The sequence below is a fragment of the Vidua chalybeata genome, chromosome 2 (assembly GCF_026979565.1).
Source record: "Vidua chalybeata isolate OUT-0048 chromosome 2, bVidCha1 merged haplotype, whole genome shotgun sequence".
Lineage (NCBI taxonomy): Eukaryota > Metazoa > Chordata > Aves > Passeriformes > Viduidae > Vidua > Vidua chalybeata.
Window position 1 is genome coordinate 71,249,471 of NC_071531.1, and position 18,324 is coordinate 71,267,794.

Consider the following 18,324-nt stretch of genomic DNA (forward strand, 5'->3'; position numbering starts at 1 on the left):
ACTGATGGTCAGGAACTTCCATGTTTCAAGTAGGAAACTTTCAAATAGAATAGGAGTAGTCCTTCCTTATTTAACATGGTGCTCTGGTTCCTCAGACAAAAACATAGAAGATTAACATTAAAGTATAACCTATTATTATTTTATTTAAAGATATTTTCCTGTTTAAAAAGTCAGATACAAATCCAAATGACTCATTGTACATTGCTTAAAAATTCACTCTAAATATGCTGGCATTCATGTTCTTGAATATCTGAGAAGACTTGCAAGTGGATTTCATTGAAGTCTTACTTCCTGCCCACAGCTAACTTCTTGTGATGTGACGTCAGCTAAGTTTTGCATACCAAAATACATAAAACTTGGGTTTTAAAAAAAAATACAAAAGACCACCAAGCCACCCACTCTGAACACTTCTGTAAGTTATTCCCCTTTCTCTGCCCCCAGCCACAGTCACAGAAAAGAGCTGATATGAGCAACACCACAACAGAGGTAAAAATATTCACTTTAATTCAGAACATTTAGTGTATTTACAATAGAAAGTTCCTCTCTGGTCAAGGGATTAGAGACTGAAAAAAACATTTACAAACATGTGGACAACCTGCACCTGGTGCAGGCTAATTGAATTTTTCTACATCTAGTTCTCCCAGGATAATTCTAGTAAGAAAGTGATGGGGAGAGCCTGGAGATGGTACCAAATGGCTCCCACAGAACACAGTCCAGGAAGTAGTGTGAAGTTATTCAACAGTTGCTAAAATATCTATACAGACATGTACACAGCCCCATTTGCAATTAGATTCATCGAATCTTCCATATGTAGATAAGTAGGTAGACACAAGCCTACCAGCCTGTGTGCAAGCACAGATTTACAGAGGTGCTCAGGCTACCTGTGCTCACGCATAGGTACCACCTCACCCAGGCAGATGCACACACTACTTGCCACCCTGCACTTGGACAAACACAAAGGCAGGTGTTTTGTTAATGCTAACTTACATGGTTTCTAGATACAGGGAAAAAAAAAAATAAAAAAAAATCTTGAGGAAAAAAGCCCCAACCCTCTCATCTGACTCACTGGCTTGGAATCCTTACTCCTCTGGAACCTGAGGAACATGGTGTGGAAAGGATAATGTCCTCCTGTTTCTTGCAGAGAGAGCCAGTTCTCAATCTCCAGGAGTCTTTTGCTACAGTGATAGCTACTAGTTGCTACCGGTTGACACCGAGAGAGGGCAATCCTCTCCTACTCCCAGAAATAAGGCACATCCTCCCACCACTTCCTCTGAGTCAGATTTAGCAATCAAAAGGCTGCAATATGAGCCACTTCAACTGGTTGATCTCACAGAAAAATAGATCTGCAAGAAGTGAGTGTTCAGACTTTAACATCTGAACAATAAGCTTAACGAAAGCACCCTACAAGTTTACCTACCACACGATGTGTGGAGCACCTGTTTCAGCAACAACTTGTCCATAGAAGCTGATCTATGATCAAGTCACTCAGAGCTCCTATTTGCATCTTGGTCAGAGTTCACACACCACTTCCTTTATGCGGTGCTTCCCCTCCTTGGGAAAGGAGGTGTTGCAGAGGTCTGCTGTGGCTTAAAGTTTGAACTACATGGTGGTTAAGAAGCAAACCTCAGCTTTCCTCCAGCATAACCTGCTGCTGTCTCCAACAAAACCAGCTGACAAGTGTTACAAAGATGGGGAGATACGGGGAAAGAAAGAGAGCTATGATCCCCTCTTAATAGTCAAAGGCAGCTAAAGCAGAAATAGATTAAAGATGGTTGTGGAGGCTGCAAGGTTGAGGAGAGTTCTGGTTTAGCAAAGTTTCTTGAACAGCGTCACTGCAGCCACTGAGCTCCATCTGGTTGAGAACACGGCTGATGTGCTCCACAGTGGCAGCACGGCCCATCTGCAGTTTCCACAGTCGGAGCATTTCATACTGGGCATCTCGCAGGCGCCGGTGCTCCAGCTCAATCCGCTCCAGGTCGTAGTCACTCAGGCCCAGGCGCCGCACAAACTCCTTCCACCGCGACGGCGGCACGTGATCCACCACAGTGTACAGAACAGCAGGGTCTGTGAATACAGAGGGGAAACCCTGAGCAGCAAGATTCTTTGACCTCAAGGAGAATGTCAGTAATCCAGGGCTGGAGGTTGCCTTGGAATCTTGCATTGCCCCCTCTTGTTCAAGTCTTCTCCAGTTCTCCAGATTAATCACACAGACTCGTGTGATGTCCAGACTTGCTCTTATCCCTCAAAATGTAATGGAAATGTTTCCATATGCTCTTGTATAAGGTTATGAGCAGAGTCAAGCGCATTTGCTTAGGGCCTTTCTGCCATACATTCTTGAAAAAGAATGAATTATTGAAATTATTCTGGGCCCCTACCCCAGAGGCATTAAGACTGACAGCATGTCAACACATATGACAATCCATTTTGCTGGGAGGGAAAAGGGACAACAGATATTTAGCATATACAGACTGACAGGCTCTGGGCATGCTTCTGCCTTTCTACTGTGCCGTGCATGGGTATACATCCAGGTCACGTACACTGGGTAAGGTCTGTCCAGCATTCTTCTAGATGCATCTGCATAATTAGGTTCCTGTTTGACTGGGGAAGGAGAGAAGGACGGAGGAGTTTCACTTACTGTCTGGAAGCTGTGTCTTCCTGGCAGGTCTGACACAGTCTGGTAATTCATGTGAACTCTGTGGCGGAGGCGTAGGTGATAGGGCTGCATTTAATGGCAATTCTGTTTCCTTCTGGAACTCAGGAAGAAGGGTGGAAATTTTATTTCTTTCTTCCTCAACCTGAAAGACACATTACATAGTCCAGAATCACCCACAGCAGCACAATACATCTGTCTCCTGCAAGTAACCACTAGCTTTATATGCTAAAATTTATCCAAGCTAGGTGGGGAGTGGGTGTTGAGATTTTAATTCTTCCTACATGCCTTGTTTCAACAGAGTACACCAAACATTTCTTTCCAGCAGAACCCAAAGTGTTTTAACTTTCTTTTGGCACCACAAAACAGTAGTCCAGAAAAAAGTATTTCCTTACAAAATCAAGTAAGGCTGGTACCCAAAATCACCACCATTCTAGAAGCTCCACATGCCACCTTTCCCATCAGCCTCCTCTGTAAGGCTGTGGAAACCCCACCTCAGCTGCTGCCTGGGCCCTCTTATTTGCAGAGTTACCTTGGACCTGAGAGAATACTGTGAAGCAGCACTGAGAGGCTTGTGGAGTCGAGATCTGAAGTGAAATTAATTAAATCCTCCAAGCTTGAGGTACACAGAAAGAAAAGGGGATTAAGAACCAACTATCTGAACAAAATGCATCCAGAAAAAAAAGGAGGGGAAAAAAAAGCCAGGAGTTTGAAAAGCATCCTCTAGAAGAGGGAAAGTAAGGTGTTACTGGCTCCACCCTCTACAGGAAATGACTTCTGAGTTAAACAACCCTATTACTCAGCTCACTTGAAAATACAGGGCCTGAAAACAGCTCATGGGGAGAAATATTACTCCAGATCCCAGGATAACATATCTGAAAGTGGAAGGTAAGCTCTAATACCTATCATCTTGCTCACCTCTGATACCGTCTCCTTGGGTGTCTGTGGCAAAGAAACTTCAAAGAAAGAAAAAAAAAAAAAAAAGCAGAAATTATTTTCACTTCCTCTTATCCCAGAGAAAACAGGAAAGCAGCTACTCATAATCCTACCCTCAAAAATGTTTTATAGCAAAATACACATCCCAGAAATAAGCTCACGTGCACACCCAGTCACAGCTACGGGCCTGGATGTGGAACTGCAACAAGAGCCTTGGCTATTTATTTCTTGTGCTACTCTGGCCTTGCAGCAGAGCAGAGTAAGGGGATCCTACTTTGTCCCTCACACACACAAAACCACACAGAAATCAGTGTCTATCCCAATCCATATGACTGCACATGCCACTGTACTCACCACAGGAGTAGAAAGATGACACTATCTTATCTTTCTGGACCAGCTTCCCTACTTTACGTGCAAGGCAGAGGAGGAAGATAACTCCAAATATTGCAACAAGGGTGCCAAGTACAAGGTTTCCATCTGGACAAAAGGAAGAGAGCCAATGCATGAGTGACTAAGAAAAGAGGAGGTAAGTGCTAGAGGAAGAACAGCAAGTGAAGATTTGCAAATGGTAGGGAGAAAAAGGATAATGGTTTGACAAAGTGGAAAATATAACCCTTTACAAAAGGCATTAAGGGAACAACACCCCACAATGAAAAGATTCCACTGCCCTTCAATCCCCTGAGCACTCACTCAGCCCAGATGAAGTCGGTGAGGTAGTGACTGGGCTAGGACACAGCAAGCAGTCTTCTCCAGTGCAGCTGAAAGGGCGAATCAGAGAGGTGAGCACACGTGCAATGAAACTCTAGCCATTTCCAACCACCCTAATTAACAGACAAGTCAAGGTGAGCCTGCAAAGCAGAGCAATGCAGTGTGACTAGTGACCTTGGGCTCTTAGTGGGCTCTTAGTGGGCTGATGGAGGAGACTCGGGGTGGCAGAGGTGAAGACCTACTTGCCCCAGAAAGGCAATTAGAATATTGTAAAGTTATGTCTAGATAGAAAGAGTCATGTGAAGAATTTCCTCCCGCTGTGGAGCTCCTGCTGTCTCTCCTACTTAGTTGTGGGGCATACAGAGTAAAAAAGCTCACCTGTTGCAAGGCTTGCAAATATTACTACGTGACAGGAAGAATTGAGGCTTACACCTACAAATGGCATCTTTGTTCTTTGAACCTGTAGAGGAAAAAAAACAGAAACTGTTGCCATAATCTCGACAAAGACAAAAACAAAGGGAAAAAAATCCACTCCAAGATGGATGAGAGATTATCCTTTTTTAAGCCTGGAAAACTGCTACTGCAGAAGAGATAAAGGATTTGATCTACGTATAAAAACAGAGCTGGGGGAGGATAAAAGTAATAAAAATAAGAGTGCCACTGTCCTGAAGGTGGGCACCTCTGGAGAGGCTTGGAAAGGGACTATAATTACAGAGCAGCTGGAATTAGTGTATGTGCAAAAAGCAGTAAAAGTCACTCAAGTTCAAGCATGACAGGAAGGGGAAACCACATTAGTCAGGCCAAGATGAGGGAGAAGTGGTCCCTGAGCAGCTGGGACTGGTGAGGAAGTCAGTTCGGGGCAGGGAGAAATCACTTCAAGTCATGGGACACATAAGCAGTCTTCTGATGTCATGAGTGGAAGGGGTAAGAAATGAAAGAACTATCACTTCTAAGCAAGTCACAGGAGAGAGCCTGAGTAAAACAGGTGTGGGGAGGAGCAGGGAAGAACAGTGATGGAAGGACATTAAATTGCATGAGAGGAGGAGAAAATGTACTATAACAAGGAGCATGCATTCTGTGACAAGTGAGGGATGGGAATGAAACAGTTCTACATCAGCCAAGAGGGAAGGAAACTGCTCAAGGACAGTGTGCAATCATGACCCTTGAGGAGAGGCTTAAGCGTGGAAACTGTGACAAGACGATTGAGCACTAGAGGGAACACATTCACCAGTGAGACAGCAAACCTCACACTGGGCAGGGTAAGAGATGGGAAAGGGATCAGGAGCAGCGCAGTTTGCAAAGAAGAGAGGACAGCTTTAAGACAAGGTAAGATGTGGGAGCAGCTGGACTGGAAGCATGGTCCAGCTGGATAATTAAAGAACAATGACTAAATTACTTATAATTGTGTCTTTGATACAGATCATGACCAGCTGAATAAGATGTTGAGAGGAGAGTGTGTGTCCTTGGGTTGGAAGACAGCTACGAAGGAATATATGTAAGTGCAGATTTGGAAGACCAGTCGGTGTGTGAATGGGCACGGATGTGTGATGTCTTGTTCGGCCGCACAGTCGGATCCACCGGTGCAACCTTATAAAACAGCTAATCAAGGAAATAAAGCCAGTTCGTGTTGCATCCAATACTGACTCGTCACTTCTCAGTCGGCACATCAAAGGAAGACATTTAAGGGACATGGAAAGAATTAGACTACAGACAGCAGTGTTTGTTTAAGGTCTCTGATTCCTGACCTTGGGACAGCTAACACGAGTACTTTTCCCAGACAGCAGCATCATCCCAAGGTAATGCCTAATGCCACTGGGTATAATTCAGCATTACTAGCAGCTCTTTACTTTAGAACACTTCACAGAACACTGTGGTTGCTCAGCAATTGACTGACAAGCAGTTCAGCTAAGCACAAGGGCCAGAGGTGCTTTCATCCATCATACTCAAAGTGTTTCCAGCAGTTGGTAGGGGAAATGCAGTGAGCATCAGGAGAAAGACAAACAAGGAAGGCAAGGGGAAACCCACTCTAGAACATAAAGACCTTGCTTCAGGACAGGCAAGGCAGAGGCCCCAAAATTAAGTAGAAAGCAGCTCCTCTCAACAGCCAAAACCAAGAAACAGTTCAAGAACAAAAGAAAGCAGCTATGACATGAAACAGGGATTGATGCCAGAGCAGGTAAAATATAGCAGTCTTTCTGGGGAAAAAGGGCAGACAAACACCAGAGCTGTTCCAAAACTACCATCCTTTCAGTGCAAGGCACTGCAGCGTATCAGAAAGTCTACCCTACTACAGTACATCTGCACTGGAGCCATATCCATGCCATACTCACAGCTGGCAATAATCCCATCGGCACATGAGCTGCAGTTCCTACACCGGAAGTATTCAGAATCAGAATCAATCCGATACTGATTCTTCTGACAGCCACAAACAGTATCTTGCTTTGGGGTGCAGGGGGTCTCTACTATCTGCTGGAGTGCTGAGGAAAGAAAGGAGATATTATTACTCCAGCCTCTTCTTTCACCTTCAACTGAGAGCACTGTTATAGGTATTGTTATCCCCTAATTTTCACAGAAAAAGGCCAGAAAGGCCTGCAAACTGTATCTCAGACTGTTCCAGTTTGGTAACCCTTATTCCTGCTGTCCCCAGTCCATCCCCATACACTGTCTTACCCATTCAACTGCTTCGTTTTCCAAGCTCCTTTGCTCACCTTGCCATTCCCTCCAGCTTTCATCCACCCCCATTTTCCTCAGATCCTGCAGACCTCACAGTAACTCACCTGTACGGCAGCGTTTGCACTGGAAGCATTTAGACATGGTGTTATCAATAGCTGTGAATGTGCCATTGGCGCACGGAAGACAGACAGTTGCCTGGTCAGGCCCATCACAGTCTTTTGCCTTGTAGGTACCTGCAAGAAAATCTCTTAACAGAGCTCTGACAGGAAGGCAAATGCATTGGCGTAGGGAGGACAGGAGTCACTGGTTCCTCAAAGAAACCCTGGAGCTGATGCCATAAAGACCAAGTACGCTTCCTCTCACCAGTGTGAGAGGAAGCCCGTAAGAGGAGAAAAGGAATAAGAATAAATAAAAGGAGTAAGAATTCATCTGGGTAGGGATAGGTACCAAGCAAAGGGAGAGCTGATTAACTGTATGAGAGAGACAGTTGGAGAGTGCAGGACTGGGAAATGCCTCCCAGGTGAAAGTCACTGCTACTGTATTTATTTTGTGTACCTGCATGACACCTCATGCAGCAATGGGTCTTTCTGGGGTGTAGGTATTGTCCAAGTTGACAGTGCATCTGTTTCTTTTCTCTCCTCAAAGGATTAGAGGGGTCTCTTCCATCCAAAGCTACCTGACGGACTTGCAGTCTATATGGCACTGGAGTAATTTCTACAGATTCCTTTGTCAACACACAGACAAATATTAGAATAACCTGTAAATAGAGAGGGAGGGAGGGAGAGGAGAGAAACAAGGCGAGAAAACATTATATCCTACTGCAGACTGCACCCCTGATTTCAGCACTTAGAATAACATCACATCATGAGTTCAGTTTACTTGGCTAATTCTGGTAATGGGACCCTCCACTGGCAAATGTGTCTGGGGAGATGATTTACAAAAATAAACCCCAAAAAACCAATGCCTGCCATCTGTGATATTAATATACCATTCAATGACCTCTACAGCAAACTGGTTGTATATAAAACAAATATTTTATACATGGAATGCCTTGAAAATGCTGTAGCTTGCATAAAAGTTACACAAGAGCAAAGAAATGTTTTTATTAAGGAAGGCAGTAAGGCTGTCCATGTAGAAACCGTTCACAGAGAAGAATGCATCCAGTACTTGTAGTTCCACTGAATAAATACACAAGATGGGAAGTTTGGAATAAGATGGCAAAAGAGGATCTCACTGCCTGCTAAGTACAGGAAATCTTCCAAAACGCCTCCTGAGCAAGCCAGACCTAGAAACATGGGAAAGTTAGGTTTTTTATTTCTCCCCGTATCAAATGTACATTCTTCCTCTTAAACTGCAGCTGTTAGCAATCAGCCCATACAGTTCAACACAAAAATGAGCAGTTTCTTCTTTTGTTAACACCATTGAGATTTGATTTCTATTCTTCCCCTTGAAAGTTACTGTTATCATGCCAGTCTTAACAGTAATATTAGGATTGGCATGACTGCCATATGACTGTAAGAGAGGGTGACTTTGTACACCCACACACACATGAACCAAAGGTTAAAAGCACAGCCTGTACCAATAATGAAGGATGCCGTTCCCTGGACACTGTTTTCAGGACACTATTCCCAGCACTGAAATTGAGAAATATACTGTTTATGTAATGGCCAAAAGGTCTCTACTCTGGTAAGAGGACAGCAGAAATGATTCATCAGCAAAAGATCCTGTACCAGAAGGATGGTAACAAGATTGCAGCATATCACAAACACAACTCCTTTGCCTGTTGGGCCTCAGGCCTGCATTTCAAACATTCAGATAGAGAAAAAACAAACAACAACAAAAAGGTTAAAAAACCCCAACAAAACAAAACCAGGTCAAAACTTGGTCCAAGATTTATGAAACTTGAAGTCAGCAAGTTTCTACAGCAAAGACCCATCCCATATCAACCAGTGACTCCTGAAGAATATGAAAGATTTGTTGAAAAACCACTTTATAGTACCATGAAGAAGTCCAGCAGCATGATGAAGACTTGACAACCTGCATCCCTTGTCATCCTCTTTGCACACAAATGACACTGTCTGGACATCCATGTCTTAATGCTTCTGAGTATGTTACAGATGTATCAATGAACTCGATGCATCAGATCATATGAATGATGAAAATCAACTAATTTTTTTTGCAAACGAACACTGCCCTGCCAATATAATCTCACATAAAGTTTTACTGCACTACCTTCCCTCTAATTGTAATGTTTTCCCAGCTTGTTTTTCTGAAAGTGTTTTTTTTTTTTTTGAAGATGCCCAGAAGTACAAGTACAGCTTCAGAGTTGGTTTTTTTTTCCTTTTTTTGCTTTTTCAGCTTAGGAGAGTTATAGCAAAAACAAAGTAAACCAATAAAGGTAAACCACAGTCTTGATACCAATTTTGTGGTATCAAGCTTACCAAAAGATATGTAGAATGAAATGATTATGACAGCCCTACACTATCCTGTTTCTCTTTCAGAGTTAAAGCCTTGGGGGAGAAAGGTACATACCTAAAAGCAACTTAAAACCTCAAGAAGGATGGAGTTCACAACTCTGACAAAATTAAAATGTTTTTCAGAGAGCTCTGACCTATTCAATAGACCAGATGCTAAAAGGGTGAACAGGAAAAAAAAGAACCACATATTTAAATAGATATCATTTCAGACTTCATTAAGTTGACCACAGAATAATTGTAAGCACTCCAACAACTGCTCGGTGGAACTAAAAATAGTTTCAGCAGCTGACACTACAAGATTTATTGCTTGCAGGAAAATGGATAAAAAAATCTTTCACATAGATGGTCTGACACACAGTAACAATAAAAACATTCTGATTCACTGTTGCCCTGTTCTTTTAAAAGTTTTAAAGTTCTTTTAAAAGTTTTCTATGCCTCCTGATGTTTACATATTTCTACTAGAGTTTCTCACGCACTGTCATGTAAATAATAATTTACATTCTTCTTTGTGGGAAGAGAAAATTCATAGACTGTTAGTTTAGACAGTGTGGTTGGAGAGGTAGCAATTTCATCCTCCAATACACTGTCACTTTTAAAATTCTATATATTGCGAAGTTAGAAATAAAACTTGCTTCCTTTTACTCTTTTACATCTTGAGTAAATACACAAGTTATTTTGTGTCGTAGTGCGACAATTCACTAGCTAGTGATTAATCCCCTGATATAAAAACATAGTCAGCCTGTAAGTCACACAAGTCAGCAATAGAAAGAATATAAAAACATCAAAGATTAAGCCAAAAATACAGAGAAAATTGGTCAGATACACCTTCAAAGCCAAAAGAAAACAGAAGTGTTTTTAATTTTTCAGATTAAGTGAAACCATGTCTGTAAATGTCATCAAAGCGGAGTTAACACATTACGGAGTTATGGACCACAATCTGAAGAACAGAGAGTCACACACCATGAGTGACTCACACCCCAGTGACTAGGCCATCCAGCAAAATCACTCACATGATGGAAAAAAACCCAAAACACCACCATCTTAAGCAGCTCCCCAAGCCATTCAGCAATACACTGATTTATACCAATGAACAGCTTCATCAAATTCAGGCAATACATGAAATTAGAACAGTCTGTTCTGTTTCAGTTGGAAGGCACGTAACTCATGGTATATGAACTGTAACAACCGTATTACAACACGGACTACAGAACTGATCAAAATCTTCAGCAAAACTAGCCTAAGAGAATATGATGGTGACCACATGGCAACCACTTGGTAGTTAAGGAGTGACCCAATGAAGAGTGAAGAGACTCCATATAATAGTGCTTTTTGATCCAGACTGTTGCTGGAGGGATAGGGAGTTCAGATCATAAGGGATTTCTTTGCTGGGGATCTCTCTTTTGAGGCACCTATCTTAAGCTACCATGTAACACAGCTGATTTGTACCAACAAATCTGTCTGATGGAGATGAGAGCCTGATTCAAAAAAATTCAGAGCAGTCTCCCTCCTCCGGACACATTCAAGGGCCTTCAAATCCTTAAATTGTGAGGCTCTGAACTGCTGCCAGCATTCCAGGTGAGGTCGCACCAGCGCCAAGCACAGTGGATGATCCCCCGTGCCCTCTGTGCTCTGTGTTTGATGCCCCCAGGACACGGCTCCTGCCCTCTGGGCTGCCGGGGCACACCTGCCCACCTGCACCCCCAGGGTACTCCATGCAGTTTAGATTTGTGCCTGGAAGTAACTCTGTCCCCAGATTCAGGATCCAGCATTTGGACTTGCTCAATTTCATTCTAGTCATTGCTCAATGCTCCAATTTATCTAGAATAAATACATTGAACAGAACTGGCCCTGGAATTGAGCCCTGAGGAACACAGCTGGTGATCAGTCGCCAGCCAGATTTAGCTCCGTTTACCAAGCACTGAAGCCTCAAGTCATTGATAAGTGTTTGCCAAGGCAAACTTTAGAGGTCTTCTGCAAGTGAAATAAGCTGAATTTCCATTGTTAGATGTACAGCACACTCCACTTGCCAAGATAAAAAAAAACAGTACCCACTAAGCAACTTCACAATGTGCATTACCTAAGCCAAGTGATAACTCAAACCATGTGCGATGCACACAACTGATTCACACCTACTCAGTCATTTCAGTCAGCAGGGACTACCCAAGGAAAACAGAGTCAGCAGAAACTCGAGGGTTTACTTATGAAACTGCTGCTGGAATAAACAAAATATGGCAGAATGCTGCTTCCTTAAAACATTCCACCCCGTTGGGTGACAGCTGTGTTCCCTGCACATTCTCCTCACACGTAAGGCAACCCTAGTTCCTTCCCATGCCTCATGCCAACACTTACTGCCCAGCACTTTACCTACAATGAAAAAAGACACAGCACAATCCCAAAAGCTCTTTTATGCAACGTTTTGACAGCTGAGACAGGAGTTAGGAGCCTTTCAACAATTTTCACACTCAAATATTCTTGAATTACTGCCACCACTACAATTTACACCCTTGTTCCTGCTTCTGCCTCACCAGGCCATGCACAGAGAACTGCAAGTGAGGTGATGTCCCACCAGAGTAAGGCAAAGGAAGAAAGGAAGGGCAAAGATGAAAGTGAGGAACAGAGCAAGATGCCAGAAAGACAGATGAGAGGGTAGAAATAAGGGACGCTTGAGAGCCATGTTCTCAGGATGAGGGGACATAAAGCACAGTACCTGAAACAGAAGGACTGCATAGGGAGTGCAGCATGTCAGGGCTGCTCCATAGTATCACCTCAGGAGGCTGGGAAATATCAAATTACTCAGCATGAACACAGGCCATTTTGCTATCTTTAATACTGTTGCTTCAATATTTCTTGAGAAAACAGTACACCATACTAGTAGTTATAACTGTCTATATTGTGTTGTAAATAATTATGAATTAAGTCTTTTACTCTCAGCATTATCATCATCAATTAAATCAGTATCTTATTCATATAAATATATTTAGTTTGTCATCCTTAATCCTCATGGACCAAGTTGCACAAAAATTCCATTGTAATAACTTAATCAACCGCTTCTCTCATAAAAGGCGTCCATTTTGCAAATTCCATTTTTAAACTAATTAACTATCAACTACGTGCAAATAAGAGGCATTATGAGTCATTCAAGTGTTTCAAAGTATTTTGTAACAGCAAGTTACCCTGGCTTAAGAATCCAGCATGATACATGCCCCATGCACAAGTATTTTACATATAAATCATCTGTCAGCCATTTTAATTAGTCAGCTTGGAGGCTTGGATGAAAACCAGTATCTTGCACAGACTAATAAGCTACCAAAGAAATCAGAGTACAGGACTTACTCTTACGTTCTTTGTCTGGTTCAGCCATTTCCAAAAGCTCTTTGAGGTTCACATTTGTTTTAGTTTGCAATACAAAGATGAAAGGGAAACCAGAACTTCTGCTTTACACATTGAGAAATGTGCATTAAAGCAACATTTACAGGAAGCTTTTGTCATTGCTCACTAAAATCTGGAAAGGACAAAAGAAGGCTACAAGAACTACTATAATAAATAATCCTTCATTTTATGAAGGTCAGATGAAAGAATGCTGTATTTCAGGCCTTGTCTAAATTCAGGAGACTAGTAATAGCTTTGATCAAATGAAGAAAGGCCTTAGAAATCTTAACTTAGAAACTGAAAGAAAATAGTGATTATCTATAAAGATTGTGGACTTCATATCATAAAATATCATAAAGTATATAATAAGCTAAAAGGCTTTATTTCATGTTAGTAAAGATTAAGAAAATAATGGAGAAGTCAGCAGGTGATAATAACCATAAGAAAATTTCTTTAGAAGCTTTCCCTCCAAGGACACTGTGGTGGACAATGGGTCAGAATGCCACGTTCACTCACCCTCAACATCCCAGCACTTTGCCTGCCTGTGTTCAGAGCTGAGTTCCACTGTGCTGCTGTACAGCCTCACATCAGAGCACTGATGGAGCAGGAGCCATGGGAAGGCTCAGGGGGTCCTTACTTTTCCATCCTGAAATGATTTTCAGCTGGGCATGAGCCCTCAGCCCCAGCTTGTGCCCCTTGTCAGTGACTCACTAGGTGAATTTTTAAGTCAGGTAACTGTCAAATGCCAAGTCCTACTCAGATATATTCCTGTTTGGTTTAATAGGAAAATGTAGTGACATTGCTTTGAGATGTGCTTTCCACTGTCAGGTTCCTAAGAGCATAACACAAAATAATGTTTTAGCAAAGGATATGTTTTAGCAAAGGAAGCACTCAGCTATCCAAGGATTACGGAAGAGAACACAAGGCATCTGCCCCAAATACAAACAAAGCTTCTTTGTGATGACTAAAGAAAATGGGTAAGAAAGAGCAAAATGACAACAGTGAGTTTAACACAAAAAATACTGCTAATGCAGACAATTGATTATTTAATGAAAAGGGAAAGGCATCCAGACTGACAGGACTGGTTATTTGTGAGAACAAAAATTGCCACGTAAATGTACTTAGCACAGACTCTAATATAAGCGTTTCATTTGGCTAGAAGTAGTTAGTCCTAAAAATAGATATTAAAACTAGATTAATAAGCAGTAAAAGTTCAATTAATCTTATTGGAGAAAACAATCAGAAATGCAATAAAATGCTATGAATTATTAGGAAAGGATTTGAGAGCAAAACCAAGAGTGTTGTTATGACAGTATATAAAGGATTGAATCTAGTTCTGGTCCCCAATCTTAACTATATAAATTAACTCAGATATAATACAAAGAAAAGTAAAAAGGATCATCATTGGTACAGACTCACTACCACAAAGGGAATGATAAAATATACCAGTCTATAAAAGAGAAACCTGAGCCAAGGATACTGTAGCAGGCTCAAAGCCATGAATGCCAAAGAGAAGATGAACTGGGATGAGTGTTCTCTGTCTCCTCCAATACAAGAACTAAGAGACATCACATAAGACAAGCAGCAGAGTGGTTCAAAACAAACACAGGGAGGTACTTTTAAAGCCAACATGTAGTTGAGGTGTGGGACTCCATGAGAGAGTGCTGACTCTGCCAGAAACCTGTCCTGGTTCCAAAACTGATCACCACACCCATAGCAGAAGGAAAAAAAAAAAAAAAAACATAGTCACGGATCCAAAATATGAAGACGCCATTTCAGCTTGGAAATTCCTACAGTCCCAGACCACTGGAAGCCAGGAAAGTATTATTTTTCATTGCTGTACACTTGCCCTGCTCCAAAACCCTTGGCAGACACCTGTGACTGGTCACTACTGGAAACAGGCTGGTGGCCCAACAGCTCTTTCTTACAATGCACTTGGTGGCCTGGTTTTCAATTTTTATATAATGTGGCTTTTAACTTCAAAATTATAGTTTCTCCCTTTACTTTGAAAAGAAATCAGTGCCAGAAGTACCCTTATGGCTATTTTGTCTTTTTTCTTCATAAAACAGAATTTTCTTTAATAAATGAAACTTCCATTATATATACAATATTTTTTTTCTTTTAATGAGACAAAAAACACCCTGGCCTCAGTGAAGACAGATGCAATTTTGTCCACTGTAAAAGTTTGAAGTGCATGGGGAAAACACAGAGCCCCTGAAAATGAGTTTAAGGACAGGCAGAAAGAGTGAATGCATGGAAACAGGTTACGGGAAATTTTGAAGAATCACAGGAAACATACAAGTATCAGAAGAGTAGAAGGGAGGCATCAGGGGGCCAAGAAAGGCTATGAGGGCAAACAGGATGATATGCAACGTAAATGACAGATGGATGAGCAAGCAACAGAGTTAGAGTGAGACCTGTAATTCTGGGGGGAAAAAAATAACATGATTTTATTGAAAATATAAACATTATCTATAGAGAGTAGAGTGTTATTGACAACTTGTAATGACATGCAAATAGGAAGGGGAAAACATCTTCCAAAAAAAATCCCACTGAAGGACACTTCATCCAGTATCTTATTTAACTGAATATAATGAATTTGGGGAATCCAATAGGTCTTTTTTTTTTTTTTTTTTTTTTTTTTTTTTTTTTTTTTTTTGCCAATTGAATGAATAATATCACATATAGTATCTGATTTACACCAAAATGTGTGCACCTCTATTCTTAACCCAGAAATACACTTTTCAGGTTTGCTATCTGCTTTGAAATCTGTCCATAAGTCAACAGTTTACATGTCCTGTCTAGGTACCAAGATGGTAAGTGATCCACAGCTATAGTCAAGGAACTCTTTCTCCTCAGTTTTAGGTGTGTTGTCCTATAACTGCTAGCTTTAAGTCTACTACCAGGGTTTCAAACCTTTCAAGTGGTAAAAAAAACCCCAAGACCAAATCCTAACCCTTCTGGAAGGTAACTTTGCACACATTGCAACTTTCTGGCCACAAATTAACAACTACGCCAGCTCTACAAGTCCAGTGCAGCCAAGTGCAAGTGTGCATTACTAGGATGCTCAGGTATTTAAGGATAAACAGTTTGACCTCATAACCTCTACAGAAGAATTTATAGCCATGTCATGATACTGAGTGACACCACTCCACTGTCCCACCTTTAGCACACATTCTGCTGATACTGGATACGTGACTTGCCATTCACATCTGGCAATCAGGTTATTCATAAAACTCTCCGATATCTTTTACAACTTTTTCGCCCACGAAATCACAGCGGGCAGCTTAAAAGTCTTGCCCTACGAAGCCCGGGAAGGCTAAAGAAGATCTACCGGCAAAACTGAACTTGCTTTTATACAAATCCCGTGGTTTGGGGCGTAGTTACAACCCTCTGATCTTTGTTCAAACGCCCGCAGAGTGGCATTTGTGTGCGCCCGGCTGCACAGCAAAGCGGGGGCGGCTCATCCCCGGCCCCCGCACAGCGGCGGAGGGAGCGGGGCGGCTCCGATCCCGGCCCGGGCGGCTCGGTGCCCCGGCGAGCCGCGCTGCCCGGACCGCCCCGCGCGTTAACGGCCGCGCCGCGGGCTTCAGGGAATCCACCGCCGTTCCTGTAAGCCCAGACGCCTTTTCACTGAGTCAGGGATAAATCCCGGGAACGGCGCCAGAGAACTCGGTGCCCAGCGGAGGGCGGGGAGCGGAGGGAGGGAGGCGGCGAGCACGGTGCCGCTGCCCCGCGGGCACCCGGCGGATGGCGCGGCTCGGCTGCCCGACCCGCTACCGCCGCTCCTGCCGCCCCGGCGCCGGCACCAGCCTCCCTTGCGACGACGACCGCCCGCCTCGCCCTCCCGCAGACTCCCCGAGCCCTGCCCCACCGCTGCCCGCCCCGGCGTGGGGCTGCCGAGAGAGGAGCCCCAGCGTCCCGGAGAGGGCGAGCAGAAAGCGGGCTGTGCGCAGCCCGGCAGCGATGGGGAGCCCGACGGCGGCCAGGAGAGTCGAAGAGCGCCCGGGCCCGAAAGCTCGACGGCGGACACCGCTCTGCGGACCCGCAGCGAGCTGCGGATCCGCGGGACCGGAGTTGTCGCCGGGCGAGGCGGTATCCCGCCGGCGCACGTTCCCGCTCCGTCGGGAGCGACGAAGTCCCCGCCGTGACTTACCGTCCCCAGCGAGTTGCGGGGCAGCGCCGGGCCGCGCATGGCTCCGCGGCCCGCTACATCCCCGTGGCAGCGTCCCTCACGCCCAGAGGAAGCCGCCCCAGCCCTACCCAGCGCCGGCCGGAGCAGCGCGGAGAGTGACTACCCCGTCTCCAACTTCCTGGCAGCGGCAGCAGGAAAGAGAGCGGCGAGCGGGAGGCGGCCCGGAGCCGCGCCGAGCCCCGCCCGCCCTCCGCCGCGCGAGGACCGGCGTCGGCAGTATTCCTTAAAAACCCAGATGGACAAGCTGAAGAAAAGCAACGGATGGTGCATCAAGTGGCTAAAGCTGCTAGAAAACACACGAGAAAGGAGTCAGAGGAGGTCTGCTCAAATCTGAAAAGTTCTTGACGCAGGAGTATTTTACGCTTCAGCTGTACTTTCCACGTGAAAATTAACCATGTACTTGTAAGAAAAAGACTTTTTGCATCTTAACTGCCTTAATTTTAAAGAAAGGCATTTTCAGCCACGATCTGTGTTTTTAGAGTCTTTATGACCATCCTGTAGTTTTAAATTTAAAGCACACGTTTTCTTGCATGCTCCAATGACCCAGCTGTAGAGATGGTGCAAATATAAGCAAAACCAACATGACATTCTGTGTAAGCCCTGCTTCATTTAATATATCCTCTTAGCATGTTGGAAAAACAAAAATACACTAGGAATAAGTGGCTAAATGATAAAGAACTCTCCTTCATTTGTTGCCCATTTAGACTTCCCCTTGCTTTCTGGAATTGTCTCTATACTCCAGTAAAAGACATTAATCAAGCTACTAAACATTGTTTTGGAAGAATTTGCCTATTTCAGTACAAACTGGGTACAATTCACTCCATGGACTGCCTGAATTACTGCGGAGAAACCCAAACACCTCCACAGACTGATCCTACAATGGACTTGCTTATCTGCTGTGTGGAAGCCAACGACGGCGCGTGCACAGGAGAAAACAATGAGGGCACTTTTCCACACTTGGGCTTGGAACAGTTGTGACTTCCCAGCTGCAAGTCTCAGGAGGGAAGGAAATAGCAGAATAACCTGTTATCAGACTGCAGCCATCTGCGGGGATAGAGGTGGAAAAGATTTTTTTCCCATTCATTTCCTTGCCTCGAATGAGGACAACACAAACTTAGCCCCTAAAGGGAAAATTCTGGCATACGTTCTGTGAAGGAGGAAATAATGTTTTTAATGGGCTGTTTCAGGTTTAGCACTTGCTGGCATGTGAGCGGATGAGGCAAATCCTTCAATCTTCCTGGAGCTTCAGCCTTCAAAAAAAAAAAAAAAAAAAAAAAGAAAATCAACCAGCCCCATTTCTCTAGAACTACATAAAT

The 18,324-nt window shown here is 43.5% G+C and overlaps 1 protein-coding gene across 1 annotated transcript; it reads right to left on the reverse strand.

The window, feature by feature from the left end:
- Positions 1-487: 487 nt before the first annotated feature.
- TNFRSF1A (TNF receptor superfamily member 1A) lies at positions 488-17,068 on the reverse strand. Its single transcript, XM_053935264.1, has 10 exons — positions 16,970-17,068; positions 7,523-7,724; positions 7,072-7,200; positions 6,625-6,771; positions 4,673-4,754; positions 4,277-4,344; positions 3,941-4,063; positions 3,569-3,606; positions 2,636-2,795; positions 488-2,064 (listed from the first exon to the last, which is right to left on the reverse strand). The coding sequence occupies exons 1-10, from the start codon at positions 17,006-17,008 to the stop codon at positions 1,763-1,765; spliced, it is 1,290 nt and encodes a 429-aa protein (XP_053791239.1). The 5' UTR covers positions 17,009-17,068; the 3' UTR covers positions 488-1,762.
- Positions 17,069-18,324: the final 1,256 nt, after the last annotated feature.